Below are 23,626 nucleotides of genomic sequence, written 5' to 3'. Positions count from 1 at the left end.
AGGTTTATATTTGCGCATAAATAAGTGACTCCCGACCTGCTTCTGTATTTCCAACTTCCTATGAGTTGATTTCATTCATCTAACCCCTTGAGTACCACGACGCGTTTCCATATTCATTCTGCCTACTATTTGGTGATTTTATACAGCTTCAGAAACTCATGTGGGGGATTAAAATAGAAAAGACTGTGGCCATTAATCGTTTGACCTCCATAGATCCTTCCTAATGTCAATAAAATCGTGTAATCACACACAAAAATCATGGCGAAAATGCATCCAAGTACTGAAGGGGTTGAGAGAGAGAGAGAGAGAGAGAGAGAGAGAGAGAGAGAGAGAGAGAGAGAGAAGCATGGGGGTGGGGGAGGGGGATGCGGAGGGGGAGAGGAAGAAGACGCAGGCCTTATGAAAAAAAAGAAAAGTCAGCGGCAGCTCGTCTCAATGACAGCCGCTATGGAAAAAGAATGACAAATGTCACTTTCATTAGAAAATTATATAGTTAGGAAAACTGTTTCTTAATGTAAGGAACCGATTTTATCTTTTATTTCGTTCGTGAATACTGCTACTGCTACTGCTACTATTGCTACTACTACTACTACTACTACTGCTACTACTGTTACTACTACTACAACTACTACTACTACTACTACTACTACTACCAAAAATAATAATAATAATAATAATAATAATAACAATAATAATAATAATAATAACAAGTAATAATAATAATGATGATGATAACAATAATAATGATAATAATAATAAATATTATTAACTATTATTACTTCTACTGCTGCTACTACTACTACTACTTCTACCAAAAAAAAAATTAATGATAATAATAATAATAATAATAATAAAAATAATAATAATAATAATAATAATAATAATAATAATAATAATAATAATAACAAAAGTAATAATAATAATAATAATAATAATAATAATAAATATTATCAGCTATTATTACTACTACTACACAACTACTACAACTGCTGCTGCTGCTGCTGCTGCTGCTGCTGCTCGTGAATTTAGCGACAACCGACGGCGATTAGTAGTGGGACGAGCAATCGAGCATACGGGCGACCACAGTGCTGCTGCAGCTCCAGTAACTTCATCTTTAGATAAGCATAGGGAACTTTTCACTATGTGCTTGGCGGGAACGCCGTTACGCTTCTCTGTTCGTCCACCGATTTTTACAGATACTCACACTGTGACCTGGAGCTTTCGGCTTACAAAAATTGGTCTCCCTAACATTTTGTATAAGCAAGTATCTAGACTTATCATTATTAATATAGCCACCATAGTAAATATTTTATTGTTTGTATTGACTGTTTTGAATAAATAGACTCACTAGCAGACACATACTGAGCCGAATCCTTTGTTATGGTACCGGAGTAGTGTCACTTGTGTGTTGAGAGACAGGTAAATGGTCGAGTGATTGAGGATGTGAAAGATTTCTTAGAGAGTGCCTGGAGGGAACGTATGAGAATGATTGTAAGGCAGGGACCCCTCAGGGACAGGGATGGGGATGGGGAACAGGTGTGAATGTGATGAATGATGAGGGAGGGGGAAGGGAGGGAAACCATTAATGCTTTAGACTTCCTGCCCCACTCTTCCTTTTCCAGGTGTGTATGAGAGAACGCCGATCCAAAGGCTACACCGACAGCAAGTGCTGGGTGACTCCCAACTCAAGCTCAAGCTCAAGTGCGGCAGCGACTAAGCCCACAATTAGTAGTGACTGAGGGCTGGCATTCCTTAAGTTCTCTCCGACTCCGTCAGTCTGCAGCCCTACTTCCACTAAAGCAGTCTTTTTAGGACCTGAATGCTGGACGTTGCTCTCACCTGCCTCCGCCTTGGTCACACAGTACTCGCTACTCACCGCTCGTGTTTGGTGACCCTCACTTGACCCCAGTGCTGGAACACACCGCAGATCACAGAACAATTCATGCTGCAGAGCCTACACTTCCACCCCACCTTGTCCCACCAGTACTTGTATAGCACTGGTCACGTTTCTTGGTCATCACCACCTTCCACCTACCCAACCTGCTGGCGGCGGCAGGCGTCCACACCCTCACGTAAGCTGCAGTTGCATGTACCACCTGTGTTATCATGAAGGAGACAGGGCAGCTCTCACGCCATTCAGAGAGGGGGAAGAGAACGAGAGGAGACTTTCCCCCTCATCTCTCTCTCTCTCTCTCTCTCTCTCTCTCTCTCTGTTAATGTGATTTTCTGGTAATACTGTTACATGTCACTCGAAGGTTAACAGATTACTTTATGAATTAATTGTTAGATAGTTGGCCTTCATATGGGTGATGGACCTCCATACAAGGTAGTAGTATATCATTCATTCTTAATTAACTGGCCAGAAGGCAGGAGTGAACATTAATTTAGGAAATATGGCATGAGGTGTTGAGAGGCAGTATTTGCAGTGCTGCATGTACTAATATAATTTTTCTTTTCTTTCCAGTATGCCTCTTCAGGTGTATGCCATTGAGGTTGACATCAGAAAGACAATGAGTGACCTTCTGGCTCATGCTGGAGAAGCTTTAACACTTGACTTGGCCAACCACAGAGTTACTGTCCTTGGTGACAGGCAGGTGGGTGGGAATTAACAGACAAAGTAGCTGGTTTTTTTTTTCCCATTAAACCTTAATAGTTATATGGAGGAAGAGTCTTTGAGCTGTTTTTATTGGTGCATACCTTTTCCAACAAAAAGAACTAAGAGAGCAAAACACTGAACTCAGCAAACACTACCTGGCAGATGGATTCCCAGGACACCTTGCAAGACCAGTGTGGCACCAGGACTGGCCATGTACAGGTGCAGTTTGTCATTAGATCTGATGAGGAAGGTGGAGTGTTGGATATTGTGGATGTCCTGAAGTCTAGTGAAGAAGAGGAGGCTAATGAAGAGGAAATTGCCAAAGGTGAGAGAAGGAGGGGGTGGTTGAATTAATTAGAGACAAATATCATTTACCTGTCTGGTTTCTAAATGTATAGGAAATAATTCAAGAAATATTGAACCAAATATTAAGAAAGAGAAGAGATAGCCAGTAGTAAGAGAGAGAGAGAGAGCATGTTTTTAGAGTACAGTATGTAACTGCACTGTGTGCTTTTGAAATGGCTCAAATATCCTGTATTTGTGATATTTCCAGTGACCTTTGGTAATCATTTCCCTTTCCATAGCTCGTTTCTTTTATTCCTTGTGTTCCCTCCATGTGATATGTTCCCTGCAGAGGATGCCCCACCAGAGAGATCCAAGCCAACGCGATGGGTGGTGTCCACTGAATTTCGAGGAATACAGAAGGCTCTCAGAATGCCTCGAGGTGTGTGTCAAGTGTCAAGAAAAGAAGTAGGATTATTATTCAAAAGGAAGTTAGGAAGTGTTGCCAGCACAAAAAGAAAAATAATGATTTTTTATCATACAGTATATTTCACAAGTGAGAAAAAGAAAGATAGACTTTAACATTCAAACATTTTTCTTTTGTCATGGATCATCAGAGTGCAACTTTTCTTTGTGAAAGCCAAATTGTGGGAATAATTCAAAGCTTCATGTACTGCCACATTGTGATTTGCCAAACTTGATATCACTTATAATTTATGCAATACTATATATACACTATACAAATGTCTTTGGAAAAACTGTCCTGCTATGATGTAATCACTATACATGTATTTATGCCGGTAGACCCAAGGCAGTGGACAGCAGCCCATGTACGTGTGTGGCTGGCATGGGCAAGGCAACATTTTCCTGAAGTAGCTCCACACCATCACCATGGTAACCTTGATGGGGCTCAGATGATGACACTCACTCCATTGCAGCTGCAGCAACATCGTGTTCTGCTGACCCATGCTGGTGACAGACCTGGTGACAGCCTCTTTGTCACCCATCGTGACTTGCTCAAGCAGACGGGTGCTGCTGGTGAGTCTTTATGAGTGGCTACTTCATGTTCTGGTGCACAGCTAACTGTTCATTTTTAAGATCATGGATTGTCCTTTTTTTTATTTGAAGAACCATTCCATATACAGTATAGCCTTGTAGTCCTGCTGTCAGTTAAGAAGTTAGCATGTCATACCCAAGACCTACTATGAATGATGAATCCTCAGCTGATGAGATTAGGGGAATTGTTTACACCAAATATGAAAATATATAAACAGAATAACATATTGTCACATATTTATGTGCACTGCAGCCTCCTCTTGGCTAACAATGGTAGTTGACTTTATTTAAGTAAAAATATCATTGTAAATTTACTGGTTTTTATCCATCCAGCAAGGCATCATGCTTTTGTTGTCAAGCATTACCTTGCTAGAATATTTTCTCAGAAAAAGTTATTCCCTTATATACACACATACACACACTCACTATATTTCTTTGCATTGTTCCTAGCTGTATGTGAAGTACCTCCGGCCTCTCAGCACAGTGTCCATCAACAAATTAACCAGGTAGGTGGTGGTGGTGGTGGTGTATGAAGCAGCCATTGTATCTGGTAAGGTGAATGAAAGAAGAGGACTAGGAATTTATCCTTCTGTAACATTTAATTTCCTTTTCTATTTGTGTCTTCATGTTTGTTTTTGAAGTGACTGTTTCCCACTGTAAGGATGAAAGATCTTTGCAATATTATGAAGGAAACCTCTTTCTCATCACAGGCCACGTCAAGATCAGAGAAAATTCAGAGATCATCACTAGCATCAGCCGCGGCAGCGACGGCATCAGTGCCACAACCAATACAGTTGTGGCAGTTCCTTTTGGAACTCCTCACTGAACCCAAGGTGAGATTCTGTATCCTTATTTTTTTTATGGTGCTTTCATTTTTGTTTACAGTTTGTTGTAAGGTTCTGTTTCCATAAGGTCTAAAAATGCATCATCCTCTCTCTCTCTCTCTCTCTCTCTCTCTCTCTCTCTCTCTCTCTCTCTCTCTCTCTCTCTCTCTCTCTCTCTCTCTCTCTCTCTCTCTCTCTCTCTCTCTCTCTCTCTCTCTCTCTCTCTCTCTCTCTCTCTCTCTCTCTCTCTCTCTCTCTCTCTCTCTCTCTCTCTCTCTCTCTCTCAATAAGTATGCTATAAGATGTTCTTTGTCTCAGCTGGTGAAGGTCATCTCGTGGTGGGGTACAGGAATTAGTGGGGAGTTTCGTCTGCATCAGCCTGAGGCCGTGGCTGCCCTCTGGGGTCACCGAAAAGGTCGTCCTAACATGACTTATGACAAACTTTCACGTGCTCTTAGGTATGCATTTCCCTACTGACAGTATCCAAGATTTCACTTGATACTTGTGTGTTTTGCCTCAGTGTTGCCATATATCCAGTTTAGTTTTCATGTCATTAATACATATTGCTGAATTTCATCACTATCAGAATGTTCTCCTTTTTGTATGAAAAACAGACTTAGAAAATTAATAAACACATTCCAGCACTGTTCTGATGGGTGGCCTCAAGCTGCTCAAAATAAGTGATCACCTTCTAATGTTTGCAGGTACTACTATGAAGGGGACATGATTGCCAAGGTGGCCGGGAAGAAGTTTGTGTACCGCTTTGTGCTGGACCTCAAGGTGGTGGTTGGCTATAGTGCTGCTGAACTTAAAGCACAGGTAGAGAAATGTGCTGAGAATGGGTAGCCTGCTGAAATTTACTAGAAAGGTATTGAAGATTGAAATGTCTGTTGATGGTTTAGAAACACGTGTCAGTGTGGTGGTGGTGATGTAATTACTGACCAAATTGTCAAATTGTCAAGATTCATGATACACTGTGGTTGTTTATCCTATTTGTTTTGTTTTGTTGGTACAGTGTTTTCTCATATGTGGTTAAATTGGTAGCATGCATGACCAGAGTATATAGCTTCAGGCAGACAGTATATTGATAAAGTCATACAGATTGACATCAAGAATATGTGGAAACAGTTTTTTCTACCATTACTACAATGAACAAGTAAACAAACTAATTCACGAATGACTTTGATTTGTCTTGGTGCCTCAGAGATCACTGATATTGTATGCATGCATTGACTTTGGTTTGTGGAATTGTATTGCACTCTTCACTTGTAGAAAAAAGGGGTTCAAGTCCTGCCGGCATAAACCAAGCAACACAAGCACACTGCCTCCATCACACAGGAATTGACATGAGTCATTATGATTAATGAGCTGCAGCAGCAGCAGTGTGACAACACGGAGCCTCTGTCTGTCTCTGCCTAACATGGACCTATCACTGGCCTATGATACGCGGGGGGCCACTCGGTCAGATAAGAGAACCAGATATGGGAGGAATGGAGGAGGAAGGAGAAAAATGTTTGGAAGACAATATTTAGATTAATTTCCAAAGTTTTTAGATACATTTTCGAGTGGCAAGATGTTAGTAGTAGTAGTAGTAGTAGAGGCCCACGTGTGTGTGTGTGTCGCCTTTCATTGGCCAATCCTCCAAGCTATGATTAGTTAGCTGCATAATGAACAATATACAGTATTTTATGTAATTCTTATTTTTATATTTCATACTATTCTGTGCCAGAGCAGGTGTGGCTAGCTCTTCCATTTCTAGCTGTTGTATTTCTATAGAAGTACAATAATCAATCCAGTTTATCATCTGAAGGCCCCATAATGCAAGAAAACTAGACCTTAAATCAAATAAGAAGCTTCCTTACAGAGAACAAGCACTAAAGCAAATAAAAAAAATTACGAAAAAAAAAAAAAAAAAAAAAAAAGGGGCCTGGAATATTAAGAGCACAACAATGATACCCCGTTAAGTCAGAAGAAACACCGTCATCATCAGCACCAGGCCCAATTCCACACGAGCCCACACGATCGTGTGGATCAAGATCAAGATCAAGATCCACACGAGATTCTTTGCACTACGAATCGTCATAAACACCAGAAAAACATTAGGACACTATAACCAAGACAGACAGCAACAATAAGGTGAGTGGTGCGTGCCCTGAACACTGTGAGATGAGTGAGGTAGACGGAAGATGTAGGTAGTCTTGAGAGTTTAACCCCTTTAGTACTGAGACACATTTTTACCTTGATTTTTGTGCATGATTAGACGATTTTATTTGCATTAGGAAGGATCTATGGAGATCAAAAGATTAATGGTTGGAGTGTTTACTATTCTATTCCCAACATATATTCCTGAAGCTGTATGAAATTGCCAAATAGTAACTAGAATGAATATGAAAATGCGTCCCAGTACTGATGAGGTTAACCCATTCAGTACTGGGAGACATTTTTTACCTTGAGATTTGTGTACGATTAGACCATTTTATTGACATTAAAAAGGGACTATGGAGGTCAGAAGATTAATGGCCAGTCTTCAGAATTTTAATAACCCACACATAAGTTTCTGAATCTATAAAATCACCAAATAGTAACCAGAATGAATAATTATGAAAACGCGTCCTAGTACCGAAGGGGTTAAGAAACATGTGCCCCTCCTACAAGGTGGAGAAATGTCAGGCCTTGGCTTCACCTCAGCTGTGTTAGGGCTTCCCACTCCCTGATGGAAGGTTTGCCCAGAATTTGGTGACTCCCGAATACCTGCCCTAAGAAATCTGCTGTCTTTCACATGCTGGTGTTAATCCATTAGTCTTCTCCAGCCAGGTAAAATACTTTGTTAATTGTTATTCTCACTTCAGGATAGAACTTTTTTTGTCAGTTTTTGGCCTGTCTTGAATGAATCTACACTTCGTTTCATTACAAAGTACTTTTTTAAATATTTCCCCCGCCTTCCCTAAAAAAAAAAGCACGGTCTACCCCTCAGAAACTGCTACGTTGTGATGGAAAAAAAAAAAAAAGGTTAATACATAACAGACCAAAATGTACCAGAAGAAAATAGTTTGGTTATCACAAATTGCCTGAAAAGTAACAGTTCAAAATTTTGAGTGTTGAGTGTCAACACATTGAAACTTATATATTTAACCAAAACCTGCCTCATCCTAACTTTAACCTTACCCAACCTAACCTAACCCAGTTGAAGCGACATGTACCTCTGATACATCTTCCCCAGAACAAATTACTTTAATCCATTGATGTAACCAAAGCAGACCAGCCTAATCTGGCAAGCAATGCTAAGAAATGAATATGAAGTCGTTACCTTATTTCTCTCCATAAAATCTGCCGACACGATGGAAATGATCGAGGCAACACCCTGTCTTTTTTTTTTTTTTTTTTTTTTTTTTTTTTTTTTTTTTTTAAGGCCTATAGTGCCTGTAGGCACACTTGAAGAGTGTATGGGAAGCGCTGTTCAGCTTCCGCCCATTAGTGGCACAGGCAATTTTATTTATAGTAGTACCCATATTAGGGCCCATATCACTCCCGAAGCTCATCTTGGGTGTAACCACCTAGAATCTGGGTATCATGGTGACATGTAGATAACTTTAAACCACTCTACAAATGGCAAAGTGTTTAAGGCTTTACGTTGTGGGATTTGAACCTACGCATGAACGTCTGCCCAATTCCATGCTCACCACCTTATCCACTATGCCACCGCCTCCCTGTCAGGACAGACATCTTCCATAGACTGATTCAAAATGAGTCGTTTCTCTGCACAAAATATTCTAATTGGCTAGATTTATTCTGTATTATTTTTATTGGCCAGTGTCTGCATGCACAAAGAGAAGAACCAATCACTGTCACTGATTTCATGCATGCACAAGTAATGTGACGATACACACACGAATGAACACACCTAATGGCATTTCTCAGTGCCCGGCAGTCCATCACACATGTAGGTGTCGCAACTCATTAGCTCCTCCAAAACATGGTATATCTTAAAAGTTGTCAGCGTTATAAACAATTTGTGACAGGTATGTATGGGTTCAAATTACTCAGAATAAGAAGCTCTACATGATGAGAAGGGTAAGAAAAGCCTTTTGGTCTGTTGTATAATTAACATGAATATAAATGACAAATGACATTAGTCAGTCTGTCACAGTTGTCAGTTTTTCAATATTAGGTTTGTGCTGCTATTCATAATTAGGCCGAGACTCACATTCTTGATGCATACAGGCCGAGGTGCATGCAGGCACCTCAGTTAATTTTTTATTGTTTATGCATGTCTAGCAAGGCGATGATAATTATTAGACATTTCTTTTTAAAGGATTTAATTGAACTTTCAATCAATAAAGTACAGCTAATTTGATCTGAATTTATATATATATATATATATATATATATATATATATATATATATATATATATATATATATATATATATATATATATATATATATATATATATATATATATATATATATATATATATATATATATATATATATATATATATATATATATATATATATATATATATATATATATATATATATATATATATATATATATATATATATATATATATATATATATATATATATATATATATATATATATATATATATATATATATATATATATATATATATATATATATATATATATATATATATATATATATATATATATATATATATATATATATATATATATATATATATATATATATATATATATATATATATATATATATATATATATATATATATATATATATATATATATATATATATATATATATATATATATATATATATATATATATATATATATATATATATATATATATATATATATATACATACATACATACAAACACACACTTATATCTGTTGTAGTGCCTGAAATTTATATAGTCTCGATATATTTAATTATTTCAGACTGAGAAGGTCACCATGGGTGCCTGGGGGTCAGACTTTGCTGCCTTGGATTTCAACTTTGCTTCTGATGCTCCAGTGATGTGCCCGTTGTGCCCCAAGAGCTTCACAGTGACCCAGGACTGCAAGCTTCTCTTGCAGCACCTTCTGGAAGCTCACCACCTCATCATTGGGGAGGTGGAGCAGGTGGCTGATCTCAGACAGTGAGCCATATTATTAGTCTTATTTAGTCAATTGGATGATCATGTTCACATATTTATTTTACAAATATTACAGTTTTCATTTATTTGTGCTCAGTGTTTGAAATTATGCTTAATTTTTAAACCATTTCATTTGAGGAAGGAAGACAAAGTATTTTCAATAAAAATTTCACTCATGGCATCCTCCTCAACTATCAGCGACCAACATTTAGGATGGAGTAGGTAATGGAAACCCTGGTGCTGCAGATATATCCTGTACTGGGGAAAGCTGCGTCACCTCAAGTTGCAAGACTACTGTGTGGTGTTCAGCACATCCAGTGAACCTGGTGTCCCTGCTGCTGATCCTTCTCCAGCCAACACTTATTACCTTCTCTGTGACAAGCTTCCTGAGGACTACAAATTGAGGCATTCATTAATGCAAATGAAACTGGTAAAGGTGTCTGCTTACATGAAAAAGAACATTTGTATGGCCTTCAGCCATTTATGTTTGTATATTACATATATGACATCAAAGTTTTATATTTTCTGAGGAAAGATTGGAATGATATAGTAAATGACAAATTTCTTCCCTTGTATCTCAATTCTATGATTTTCTAAAAATCCTGAAATGTTTTTGACTGAATTACATGTTGATTTAGAAAGTTTTTGCAGAGACATGTGGTAGAACAAAAGGAGAGGGAACGACAAGATGTGAGCTTTTCACGACAATGTATTTACTGCAGTGAGATACTGACAGGAGGTGTAACCAACTGCTTCCAGCACCTGACTCAGCAACACAGCTTTTCCCTGGGCAATCCCGACAACATAGTGTTTGGGGCTCAGCTCTTGGATATTCTCCATGAGAAATTGAGAAAGTATAGAATTCATTCAGATTTTTCTTATAGCGCTGGTATATACTGTTATACTGTACAAGCATCCAAACAAAGTTTGGTTAAAAAATAGTCCAACTAAATATAATTTTGATAAACTTCTTAGTGGTTTATTTCTTGTTCAGGCTAGAAAATATGTAACAATTTTATATGTTTTCATGTGTTTCATACCTTCATGTGTTTTCTTGTTGATTTCTATTTGTTCCAGCTTGCAATGTTTGTGTTGTGAGAAAATCTTCAAGACACACAAGATGCTGCGAGAACACATGAGGAAGCAGCAGCACCGTTGTCTCAACCCCAAAAACAAAGTTTATGACAAATTTTACCTGCGCAACTATTTGAGGGTAATATAGAGAGTTTGTTTTCCTTGTTTCTCTTGTCATTTTTTTTTTTTTTTTTTTTGAGAAGAAAAGCTCATCATCTGCATGTAGAAGTTCCATCTGTCATTAGCATTTTGTGTACAAGATTGCAGTTTCAATCTAGTAAGTAATAGAATACAAAGCTTTTTTATAATTGTGTCCCAACAGCCAATAAAAATTTATTTTGTTACCCAAGTTGGATTGAGATCCAGTTTGAGAATTACTGGCCAAGAAGACTTTAAAGATACATAATTGTGCTTGAGATTGCAATATGATTAGCTGCCACCAGGTGAAGTTCAACATGTTAGGAGTCTTAAAAAAATATGATGACAATGAGCAAACTGCAGAAATTTGAAAGCCTTTATGTTTCTTTAGCCAGGAATGCCTTGGGAAGAGACCAAACGGAATCTGGATGAAGAGAGTGACACAGAAAGTCTGAGTGAGGATGCTGGGCAGGCTGTGAAGTGTAAGGATGAGCCAGCATGGACTGACTGGCTGGAAGTCAGCATTCATCCCATCACTTGCCTCTTCTGTTCCTTCACCACGACAAAGGTTACTTTCTCACTGTCATTTGAATATAACTATGAATGGAGAGGAGAGTGATGATAGTCTACCTATCTTTGTGTACTAGTCTTGAGTGGCAGAGATGAAGCCTATGTATCACAATGTTCAACTGTGTTGACAGGCATCAAACTGCTATTATAAGACAAGGGAGGCTTGTATCATTCAGTCATGTAGATCTAGTGCATTGATTCTCACAGTGTGTCACAATGTAGAAGTGCATCGCAACAATCAAGTGCACTACATCATTTTTTTTTAATAGATACACACTACACATAGCTATAAAGATGGTGTATCACCAAACTCAAAGATTTATCATTAGTACACCACTATCCAATAAGTTTTAAGAACCTCTGATCTATTGCAACGGTATTACCATGCTAATTTATTGCTTTCTTGGTCAGGTTCCTGCAGGTCTGTTCAGCCACATGCAGGTTCACCACAACTTTGACTTCCAGCAGATCACTCACAACTTCAACTTTTATCAGAAAGTAAAAGTTGTCAACTACATCCGATGTTGTGTAAGTATGACTGCATGAATAGATGTAACTGTATGGGTCCTGAGAAGTAAAGGTTATCAATTGTTTCTTGTGCTCAAGTTTGGAGAAGCTGAAGATGCATAAAATCAAGGAAAAGTAATGGTACGAAAGAGGATGAAGAAGGCATAGGCTCCCTGTGACAAGGTATCAAGTAGCAGTCATCCTGAAATACAATTGATCATGTGATCCGTTTGCTATAATGTTACTGATATCTTAGAAGCAACAGTAATATGAGCATAGCTGTATTTTGTGTGTGTTGCTGTTATTCATATATTAGTCTTTGTCTCAGTTGGTAAAAACTTATGTGAATCAGATAGTTTTGCCATACTTGAAGAAGAAGAAAAGCTAAATGTTCGTAAATTAAGATGTACATTAATGAAATAGAATGTCCTTATAGGGAAAAAAGTTATTTGGAATGAAATCGTGAGAGCAAGTATATGTTTATATGTTTAAGAGTTATGAGCAAATAAAGAATGTTAGAGTTATTAGCAAAGGAGGAGGGCTTGAGTAAGCACAGAGGGAGTGTCTGGATAGGAAGAGGTGGAAGCTCCTCTGCTGTAGCTTTCCTTTTAAGTATGTGCATACAGGGAGCAGGGCTTGAAGAAAATTTATTTTCTTGTCAGATGTTGGAGCTACAGTGTTTGCAATGCCAGAGTGTGTTTGCCACCCAAGAGGCCCTGCAGGAGCACATACACAACTTTTCACACTGCACACTTCCTAATCCACTTGTTTGGGACTTGCCACAGTAAGTCTCTTGTTCAATTCTGTTACACAACCTCTTGAAAACTTATCCAACAATCCCTGCAGATTCATTCATCTATATTATTTATATCATGAATTAAACTTTCTTCTTTTACTAGTTACTACAGGTACTACATGATTTGTTCAAAAGAACTATTTATGTAATATCTAAATTCACAGTTTTGCACATCCTGAATGTACAATGGTGTTATTTTCCAATCCTAAAGATACCACATCCCAGTGTGTGACAATGATGGTCTGCTGCAACACCTGGAGGATGGCGAGATGGATGACCCACAAGGCTCCTTGACAAGTGTGGCTGACCAGGCAAGGTTATAGTAGGATGATGATATCTTTGCTTTTATTATTGCTAATGTTGTTGTTGTTGTTATTATTATTATTATTATTATTATTATTATTATTGTTATTAATTAATTTATTTTTTTATATTCTCTTATGGTGGAATGAAGAGTTGGTGATAAATTCTGTGGCCTGTTCAGAGAAATGTTCAGTACAATCCATTCTTGTATCCACACCTTTAAAGAAAACAGAAGTTAATTGTTCTTTGTTTGACAGGTGGTGTACCCTGAAGACATACAGCCACTCAATGACTCCATCCTGTACAGTTCATCTCTGCGAGAGGAACTCACACAGAATGAGGACAAGGAAGTTGATCTGGTGGTGACATGTTTGTTCTGTGGCTATACAGTTCCTGGGGAGCGTGCCCATATGCTTGTGTATGCACATATGAGCATCTTGCATTGCTTTGACTTCCCAGAGGTGGTGAGCGGCCTCTCCTACTACACACAGGTGAAATTGATCAACTTCATTAGGAGAAAGGTAAATGATGTAGATTTATTCTTGTGCCTCTACTAAACCTTTAAATAACATGTGTTTTGTTAAAGTAGTTCAGTAACCTTATGATTACTTATTATTATTGTGTTCTTGTCTTTCTTTTTAATGTTTGATATTGTGTATCTTGCCTTCTTTCGTCTTTCCATGCAGACGGCCCAGAAAGAATGCCACGTATGTAGTCAGGTGTTCCAGGACCGGGGAGCCTTGGAGGAGCACCGGGTTTTGGCCAGCCACACATCCCTGCCTCCCAGTCATCTCTTTCAGGATCAGAGGTGAGACATTCTGGGCCTGGTCTTACCAGTGTCATACTTGGCAATTGATCATAGAGAGTCTGACAAAAAATGTTATTAAAACCTTCACTCTTCTTTTGTTTTCTCTGTGTTCTACTAAGCCATGCAATCAGTACTGCATGTTCTTGTTGATTTGTAAGGATTCAAATGTTTGTGGACTATTTTCAGTAGCTACAAATTTTTCACTGAAATGACTTGAGCCATTCATTTCTGTTGTTGGTAAGCCCACTTTATTTTACTCATTTGTATATGTCTATTTATTCATTATAAGTACATGTCTACTTAATAGATTTTTATTTGTTACTATTTATTTCTTATTTATGTATTTATTTTTTTCATTTTTTAGATAGGCCATAGAATAAGAATGTAATAATATGGTGAATATGCTATGAATGTTTTCCATACAATCTTATCAATAAGTGTAGTGTTTACAAGTTGCCCTTGCCATATTCAGCTGGCTCAAACCCATACTGGAAGGAGACGGTCTGCTGCAGAGACTGAGAGAGGACGGGGACTCCGATGATGAGGATCCAAGTCTGCCGGACTCATCAAGGGAAGAGGCAAGTGTTGCTATCTTGAGAACTGCAGAACAAATCACTCAACTTACATAGAACTTCCACAACATTGTCTGACTTCTGTCTTTTAATGTGTTTTTTTAAGCACAAGGGGTCTAACTCATTCTGAACATACATATCCGCAAAAAGTATAGAGCACCCCTCCCTCTCAAAAGAAAAAAAACACAAACATAATGAGAATGTTATGAAAATAAGCAATACTGTTTTAGTACTTGGTCATCTGTCCTTTAGCTTTAATGACCATTTGTAGATGTTTTGGCATTGAATCAGGTAGGTTTCTGAAGTAATCCAGCTCCATTTCTGTGGTCCACATTTTCAAGATCTCGTGGGAGAGCCACGGTACAGATGATGTGTTGCAGGTTGAGAGCCGATTTCTCATATAATTCCAACAATTCTCAATTGGATTTAAGTCAGGAGAGTTACCTGGCCACTCAATAAGCTCAACATTATGATCAGACAACCATTTCATTACTTTTTTTGCCTTGTGACATGGTGCATTATCCTGGAAAAAAATTTCACATCCATGAATTTCATAAAAAGGCAACATATGGTCATCTGGCACTTTGATATAGTTGTCAGCTCTCATTGTCACGTTTTTCCGAAGGAAAAACAACCTTGCACGACCCCTTGTACCACTAAATGAACCCCACACCATCACACTGTCAGGATGCTTCACTGTTTTGCAAGTGTACTGAGGAGAGCAACGATTGGAATTCTTGGGACATTTGATCCTCCTTGGCCGTGGTCTTACACATTTGAAGGTACTTTCGTCACTGAAAAGTACCTTCCTCCACTGTTCAGCAGTCCAGTCTTTGTATTTGCGTGCAAACGCAAGTCTTTTCTTCACCATTGATGGTGTGAGGAGTGGTTTGGCAGCAGGCTTGTATGTGGGTAGGCCAAGCTCCTGCAACCGATGTTGTATGGTTCGTTCTGACACTTCTTGCAGCAAAGTTGGATGGCTTCTTTTGAGTTCACCTGCTGTAATCTCTGGATTATTGAGTGTTTCATAAACTCCCTCCATAAGAGCTCGATGAGCACTGAGGCAAGAAAACACAAGCTGAGTGTGCTGCCAGATAGCCAGCTGAGTTGCCAAATGTGAAATTATAATAACCAGATGCCTGACAGCGGCGAAAAACGCAACAAGTTCAGAGCGCTTTTTAGCATCGATTTCAATGGGGAGCGCTCTATACTTTTTGCGGATACTGTACATATTTCAGTGTACAGTTCACATACCTGAACATATAAATTTTTATGGATAGACCACCTGTTAGCCACAACACTAGTCATGCTGGTATGCATGCAAGAAGGGAGAGGAGGGCTGACAGATGTGATGGCATTACACTGCCACATCAAGCCAAATACAAGGGCAAAAAATACACACTAACACAGTTTCAGATGTGATGATGTTTGATTGCCAATGCTGAATGGGACAGCAAAACTGTGATGTTCAATTTAAATTAATCCAAGTCTTTTTCAGTTTTCGATATCATGTGATTCACGTTTAGTGCACTGCTGTCTTGGAAAGGAAGCAAGCATTAAACTTAAAAGGGTACCATACTTGCCATGTCAAAATATGTTGTCATAAGGCATAGAATTCATAGTAATAGTATAAATCTGAGCAACAAATAAACCAAACAATACCTCACCACTCTAAAAATTAACGTTTTGCAGGTCATGTTTGGGGAGGATGTAAAGCTTCCACAATTAACCAGCCAGCTCCAGGCTATTACTCTGGAACTACTCAAGAATGATGACTCCTGACACTCCTGTATCTCATGCTAATGGAAACAACCTTAAAGAAAATGGATATTTATATTGACTTTGACCTTTTCATATCCTAGTTATGTTCTGACTGAATTATAGTAACTGTCCTTAAGTGGATAAGTAAAAAAAATATAATGAAGTATAAAATAAATAGTTTATTGTATTTGTCTTACAGACATCACTTCTTGTATCTTAACCTTGCATACTCAAAAGGTGACTGTACACTCTGCAGTAAGTAAACTTGTCTAACAACTATTTACAAGTCTCCACACCTCAGGCTTGCTTGCCAGCTTCCTTCCACGTGTTGATCTCTCCTTCAAACTGGATAGGCTCCACCAACACCTTGTTGGCGTGGGGCATTGGTCCAAGCACAGCCTTCACGTCATCATAATTCAAGGTCTCCTTCTGCAGCAGTGCTTCTGCCAGCTATGGAGTAATAAATAAATCAGTGACATGCATGTTTGGCAAACAAAAAAATTAACAATATCAGAAGTTACACAAGGTTCTTACCAATTTCAACTTATCCATATTTGACTGCAGAACTTCTTCAGTCTTCTTGTAAGCTGAAAATATAAGACTAGAGACTTCTTTCTCCATGACTGCTTCTAGATTGTCAGAATATGGCCGCACTCCAAACTCTCTGCTCTCCTCCTCAGGATACGACACCAGACCAACAGCATCGCTAAATCCAAATGTCCGAACCTGAAAATCAACATGGAGTACATTCCAAGAAAAGGCGATTGAAAGTAACTATCACTGCATTGTTTCCACATGTTCACACAAGTCAAAATATTTTGCAACAAAATTACCATAGCATAAGCCATCTTGGTGACTTTTTCCAGGTCATTCTGAGCTCCTGTGGTGACTCTGTTGAACACCAGAGATTCAGCCACACGACCTCCAAGAGCCATACACATCTTTTCAAACAGCTGAAAACAAATTTATATCTTGAAGCAATAGAGAGTCTTGTGTAATGATGCCAGTGAAGAAAGTGGATATGCAGTTAGCAAGAGCAGAAGAGTTAGTGTTAAAATAGTGGTAAAAAAAAATAGCAAGAGATGCAACATTGTGGCAAAGAAAGAGATAGAAGTCAATCTTAGAGGAAAGAGTTGATAAATGCTTTGATTCCACATTTTGGAAAAGTGGTATGAGTGGAAGTGTACACTTTACAAGGACAGGCAAGGACCCTACACTGGGTTTACCAATTCTTCAGTAATTAAAAATCAACTTCATGAATCACACTATCATTATCAAGAAAATGACATTAAAATACAATATATTTCTCACCTCATGCTGAGTGAAAAGTTTTTGATCCTTGGGCACATACTGAGCAAAACCAAGGGCTTGGCTGGTTCTTGGCACTATGGTTACCTTGAGTAGTGCATCTGTATGCTCCATGAGCCAGCCTATCAGGGCATGACCTGACTCATGGTAAGCTACAACACGCCTTTCTTCTGGAGACAGAGCCTGTTAGGACAGAAAACAAGATGAGACATGATGGATTTCAAGGTTATTTGTAAGGTTGCAATACAGCCATTCCCAGTTTTTCTAAGATACTGATTTCTATCCAGTAACAGACAAGGAATGATTCATACTACTTCTCACCTGTGATCTCTTCTCTGTGCCACCAACCACCCGCTCCACTGCATACTCCAAATCCAGAGCTGACACAACTTTCTTACCATACCTAGCAGCATGCAGGGCGGCCTCATTCACAACATTGGCTATGTCGGCACCTGCAGGCAGGAAAGCAAAGGAACAACCAGCATTACCTCTATTCCCGTTCTTCACATGGAGGTACATCAAGAACATTTAAAGGTACTATTTTTGTCCTATGTCATATCATGGAAAACCTTAAGAGCAGAATAATATTTCATAGTGTTGGGAGTGGGTGTCAGCCACTAAACAATAATAAACTTCATAGAAGCTCATGTGACAAGGCAAAGCATAAGGAAATGCATAGCAAAAGCTAAAATTTGAAAATTCATATGAAAATTTCTAGAATTTTTCATGTCAATTCACTACTGAAGCCATTATGGACTTACCACTAAACCCAAGAGTGAGAGAAGCCATCCTTCGGGAATAGTAACTTGCTGGCTTCTGAAGGACGATGCTTTTAAGGTGGTGCTCAAAGATCTCTCGACGCTCCTCCTGGTTGGGCAGGTCCATCATGATGTGCCGGTCGAATCTCCCAGGCCGCAAAAGTGCCTGAGCAGAGTTGGTTATTGATATGGTACAGATCCTCAGCCAAAGATTTTTACAATGAAAATTTTGCATTGCTTCCCATACTACAGCCGGCCATCTCCTCCATTAGTGAAGTGATGGAATACTGATAAACAATTCTCCATTGTTGTCATTCTCATGCCCAGACAAAGCCAAGCTCAAAAATACTTTGTGTAACATTAATTTTTTTTGCTTTTCTATTTGATCCTAGGCACCAGCAAACACATAATCAGTACCATGTGACCCAATGAAATGAACATCCAAAAAACATTTCACGAACCTTGTCCAGGATGTCCAGTCTATTGGTGGAGGCAAGTAGAACAACCCCTTCCTTGGAGCCAATACCATCCATCTCCACCAGCAACTGATTGAGTGTCTGCTCAGACTCTCCAGAGCCTCCATCAAAGCCACTCTGTCCACTGGACCTCTGGCGGCCTATCGCATCAAGCTCATCAATGTACACGATGCATGGTGCACGCTTTTTTGCTTCCTTGAACAAATCTCTGAACCACAAGACAAAGACACATATTAATCATTACAAGTACTATTCATCCAGGCATCTGGCACCTCATTCCCTATACATTACACCATTAACATAACTGACTAACTGGAGAAGGGCCAATCACAGCATTCAAAAGCTTATTATAAATGAGGGTCATTACAGCAAGACCTTTTAGTGAACAGAGTCATTCATTAGTAAATAATTTAGCAGTGGCAACTCTGGATAATGAGTGTGTGAATATACACAAAGGGACAACACACTACTGCCCAAAACCCACATACCCCATCACCACCCATGCATGTCATCCCCAAGAATGTGTTTTGAATCCACATTCTACTTTATTTTGTGATGCTTGTTCAATAGATTTTGAAAAAATCCAATGTTTGCTGCATCAAGGTTATTTAGAGGATTTAGTGTGCAGTCCTATCCAACAAGTTGGGACACAGTCTTAGGCTGGCATTAAAAAACAAACACTATTATTGCAACATCTTGCCATGATAAAGTTTTATTCTTTCTCTTACCTGACTCTGGCAGCGCCCAGTCCACCAATCATCTCTGTAAATTCAGATCCATTCATAGCTAAGAAAGGTATCTGGCCCTCAGTGGCCACAGCTTTGGCCAACAAAGTCTTACCACAACCAGGAGGGCCGAGCAGTAGTGCACCCTTAGGGACCTACAAAAAGACAAAACTTAACAATATCACAGTGTAAGAACTAACAACTCAACATTCACTAACATGTCACCTGCAGTATTTTTCTGTCACTTTATAAAAGTTAAGAACAAGTCACACATTTAAAAATCATAGTAATTTTCTTCTATATAGGCCCAGTCTCAAAACTTTGAAACTTTGAAAGAATGAAAAAAGCCTTTGTTTTATCCTACCTTGGCTCCAAGAGTTCTGTATTTATCAGGATTCTTTAGAAAGTCAACAAATTCCATGACTTCCTGCTTGGCCTCTTTGGCACCTGCTACGTCAGAGAACTTGACGCCCCGCCCTGACCCCGGCAGCAGAGGATCAATGATGGTGAACTTGGCACGAGTCATCTGAGACTGAAAGGAAATGGAACACAACAATATAAAACATAAATGCGAGGAGGAAAAAAAAAAAAAAAAAAAAAAAAATCAGAAAGGGTTGAATGGATACATGAACAATTACATACTACAGAATGATTATTTTGAGAATCTACTCAGTCAACAATCACAAGGCAGGAAACACAGCAGGAGCCCACCATTCCCTCCATGCCCAGCGGGCCTCGAATGTTCATGTTACGAGAAAGGAGGGAGACAATGATGGCCACCACAATAATAGAGGCCAGCAGACGACTTGCTGTGTCTCCACTCCGTTCATACACCACTGGGATCCCCTGGTCTGGCCGTATCCCCAAGTTACTCTCTGCTTCTCTCAGCCTTTCCTCAAAATGCTGCAGGTCCACTATATTCATGTGATAAGTTCTTTGTTCCATCTAGAAAAGAACATCATCTCTTACACAATGTCATTATTCAACACACAATTCTTGACTTCTCTGATAACAAATACAGTTCTCTGATAACAAATATCCATTCATACAAATTTTGGATATCAGCAGGTTCTTATATTCTGGATGATATTTCTAACTTCCATGCTTCAGATTTGCTGTAAATATGAATAAAATGCTTAAAATTATGTAATTATGAGATCTGGTAACACATAAATTGAAGACACAACACAAATCACTCAAAGGTTTTGCCTAAAATTGAAATGCACCTGAGAGTTGAAGGCCTACCTTCTTGCCCTTGACAACAGCACCCTCATGCAGGATGATGGTCACAATGTCCAGGTCAGGCCGCACAATGAGCTCCTCCACTTCCCCGTGTGCCAGCATTTGATGCACAAACTCATTCCAAGACACATAGCGAGCAATCTGGCATGGATCCTTTTGTTATTTCTTATACAAATATGTCAAGTCCACATCAAACAATGTAATGAATCAGTAGCTGCTCCATTAAACTACAAGAGTATGGTCTTCATTTGCACCTCAAGGTTGGCATTTTCATCTCACCTCAGGTTGGTTGCTGCCTGGAAAGAGGAGGGAGATGATGGCAATGAACATATAGGCTGTCAGCATCCACAATGCAGCCTTGGCCAGCATGCCCTTCTTCTCATCATCATTGTCTTTGTTGCCATTGCTCCCTGAACCTCCCTGTGGCTGGCCAGCTCCTCCTCTGCCTGGCATCCCTCCCTGGCCAGGTTGGTTGGGCTGGGGGGGACTTGTATGGAGATAGCAGCGTAATAGGTCATGTTGTTGGCATTCCTTTACTCCAGATCTGCATAAAACAAAATTAAAAATGATTATCAGCAATGAAAATTTTCAATCTCAAAATTCTTTGAATGAAGTTGCATATTTCTTTCTCATAACTACCAAGAAATTCTTAAATGCATATATGCATGCTTTGGTGAAAATGGCCTCTGAATACTCAGAGAGTAGTGCAAATACCACTAATGAAACACAGACACATGCAAATATAAGAAAGATAGTGAATGAAATAATATTTATTATAAGATCCTACAATGGAATGTGTAGTGGTGGTATGAAATCAACATTTAAAGAAACATTGCTAAAATAAAGGAGAGTACAAAGATCAACAAAAAGATGTGTAATATGAACAAAAATTGGTGTGCCTCTTCACAGAAAAATTCCTGATACCCCACTACGGTGTTGCAATGTGTTACCTCAGCCTACCATCACCATTAGTTAAAACTAATTTCTTTACTTGAGAGACAATATACTGTGAATTCAAAAAGCAATAAAATCATTACACACTACAATATATCAGATATATGTACAAATTAATTTTTCTTGGCTGACAAAAGTTTGAACAGCCTACTGTAATGAAATTATGAATCCTTATCCTTCCTTTAAATGGTACCAAGAAATATAAGTACACTAATCGCACCTCTCAAGAAGCTTTGTGACAGCAACAAACTCCCGGTTAATTTTTGTCCATGTTGAAGAAGGCAATGCTTGTTTGTACTTGTGAATGAAGGTCGTCGTTCTTGATGGGAAGTAGGCAGCAAAAGTTCTCTGAGGGTACAAAGCAGTTTATTGAAAAGACACATAAAGACCATAATTAGTCACTCTGACATCAATCATTATTGTTACCTATCAATGTATACTACAGGGTAGTCAAGGGCTCCAAAAATTTAAAGGTGACAGTTTAAAACAGATTTACCAAAGTAACTACCAAAGTAACTACGGAGAAGTTTGAAACTCTCTTATGAAATAGTTGAAGTCATAGGAAAGAACAAAACAAAGAAGCAAGTTAAGTTCATGAGTTTCTCATTAACTAACAAATTTCTATGTACAAAATTAATCCAATTTCTAAGAACAAAATTGAAAACCTTCCTTCATAAAATGTTGACCACATATACTATGCAACAAGTTATATTCCTTGCCTGTGAGTGAGGCTGAGACAGGCGTGGTGGACACCGGCGCACCAAGGAGCACAGCACACTGGCTCGGCTCCACACAGCCCTCCTTGCATGGTGACTCACTCGCTCCATCCTTCCATCAGCTACAACAATTATACTTAAACCTCATCAGCTTTCTGTTGGAAGAATGTGGCATATCATAAAGCAATGTCGTCTAACATATCTTTCAGTTATGTCACTTTAACCCATGAATTGTTCTCAGAGCTAAGTCCCATTCACATGAGTCAGAGAGCACATTTATCTGTTATAATGATCATATTACATTAAAACTGGATTGGTAAGCCAAACACACAATAAACTGCATTTATGTCTGGTACATCACAATTATCAATAACAATTATGTATTACATGTATCACATTTCAGCTTGTGTTTGTGTATCCCCTTACAGAAGATAATTCACTATAGTAAGTGTCATGCTTTCTTCTTATTATTTTTTCAGGAGTTTGAAAGATAAATGGTACAAAAGCTTGATCAATAATGCGGCGGACTTAGGGCCGAGTTTGGTAGTTACATTAAACTAGGAAGGCGTTTCATCTTTAGACTTCTTTTCAAGTTGGCTTCTCCCATTTTAAAGCGTATGGAGGACTTGTGGGATTGGGGAAGGACAGAGGAGGTCAGACATATAATAAAGAATCACCTTCCTTTCTCCTGTGTTGCATAGATCCGAAGCAATGAGACTCCCGGTGTGTGCATTTCGACAAGGATACACAATCATACTCAACATTTCCACAGAGACTATACTCTGCTCTGGAAATATCTATGTGTATGTGTAACTGAAATACCATAACAATATTTACCTGAAGCTGGTCAATAAATGCTGCCCAAACCTGGCCTGCCTTTCATCCCGTCTCCCGTCCTGGGCGGCCTTGTGACTTGTGTAACAACAACAACAGCTGATGCAAGACACGCCGCCGCAGACACCACCAAGGCTTGTTTTTCCGCACACTTCTACCACAAGAACAGCCCAAAACCCGCCCACTCACGGAAAGGAGAAA

General features: G+C 38.8%; 3 protein-coding genes across 4 annotated transcripts; 2 read left to right on the top strand and 1 right to left on the bottom strand.

Annotated features, from left to right (window-relative positions):
* The first annotated feature begins 1,350 nt into the window (after positions 1 to 1,350).
* LOC123507030 (DNA-binding protein Ets97D-like) lies at positions 1,351 to 5,931 on the top strand. Its single transcript, XM_045259533.1, has 10 exons — positions 1,351 to 1,419; positions 1,623 to 2,072; positions 2,465 to 2,594; positions 2,759 to 2,921; positions 3,231 to 3,320; positions 3,683 to 3,916; positions 4,385 to 4,440; positions 4,645 to 4,767; positions 5,077 to 5,216; positions 5,463 to 5,931. The coding sequence occupies exons 3-10, from the start codon at positions 2,466 to 2,468 to the stop codon at positions 5,602 to 5,604; spliced, it is 1,077 nt and encodes a 358-aa protein (XP_045115468.1). The 5' UTR covers positions 1,351 to 1,419; positions 1,623 to 2,072; position 2,465; the 3' UTR covers positions 5,605 to 5,931.
* An 805-nt stretch (positions 5,932 to 6,736) lies between these two features.
* Positions 6,737 to 16,491, top strand: LOC123507029 (zinc finger protein 277-like). The gene is made up of 13 exons (XM_045259532.1): positions 6,737 to 6,894; positions 9,687 to 9,886; positions 10,130 to 10,313; positions 10,535 to 10,737; positions 10,961 to 11,096; positions 11,487 to 11,663; positions 12,077 to 12,193; positions 12,835 to 12,956; positions 13,180 to 13,279; positions 13,529 to 13,792; positions 13,958 to 14,079; positions 14,552 to 14,657; positions 16,344 to 16,491. The coding sequence occupies exons 2-13, from the start codon at positions 9,702 to 9,704 to the stop codon at positions 16,431 to 16,433; spliced, it is 1,806 nt and encodes a 601-aa protein (XP_045115467.1). The 5' UTR covers positions 6,737 to 6,894; positions 9,687 to 9,701; the 3' UTR covers positions 16,434 to 16,491.
* An 80-nt stretch (positions 16,492 to 16,571) lies between these two features.
* Positions 16,572 to 23,586, bottom strand: LOC123507028 (paraplegin-like). 2 transcript variants are annotated; one of them, XM_045259529.1, is made up of 15 exons: positions 23,429 to 23,586; positions 22,595 to 22,746; positions 22,096 to 22,223; positions 21,201 to 21,465; positions 20,925 to 21,062; positions 20,391 to 20,624; positions 20,044 to 20,211; positions 19,683 to 19,834; positions 18,940 to 19,162; positions 18,482 to 18,644; positions 18,042 to 18,172; positions 17,724 to 17,903; positions 17,246 to 17,365; positions 16,947 to 17,138; positions 16,572 to 16,862 (listed from the first exon to the last, which is right to left on the bottom strand). In XM_045259529.1, the coding sequence occupies exons 2-15, from the start codon at positions 22,700 to 22,702 to the stop codon at positions 16,710 to 16,712; spliced, it is 2,355 nt and encodes a 784-aa protein (XP_045115464.1). In that variant the 5' UTR covers positions 22,703 to 22,746; positions 23,429 to 23,586; the 3' UTR covers positions 16,572 to 16,709. The 2 variants fall into 2 exon arrangements, with proteins under 2 accessions (XP_045115464.1, XP_045115465.1); XM_045259530.1 differs by having other exon boundaries at positions 22,595 to 22,713; positions 23,429 to 23,575.
* Positions 23,587 to 23,626: the final 40 nt, after the last annotated feature.

The sequence above is a fragment of the Portunus trituberculatus genome, chromosome 21, assembly GCF_017591435.1.
Source record: "Portunus trituberculatus isolate SZX2019 chromosome 21, ASM1759143v1, whole genome shotgun sequence".
Classification (NCBI taxonomy): domain Eukaryota; kingdom Metazoa; phylum Arthropoda; class Malacostraca; order Decapoda; family Portunidae; genus Portunus; species Portunus trituberculatus.
This window is presented reverse-complemented; position numbering and strand designations above follow the sequence as displayed.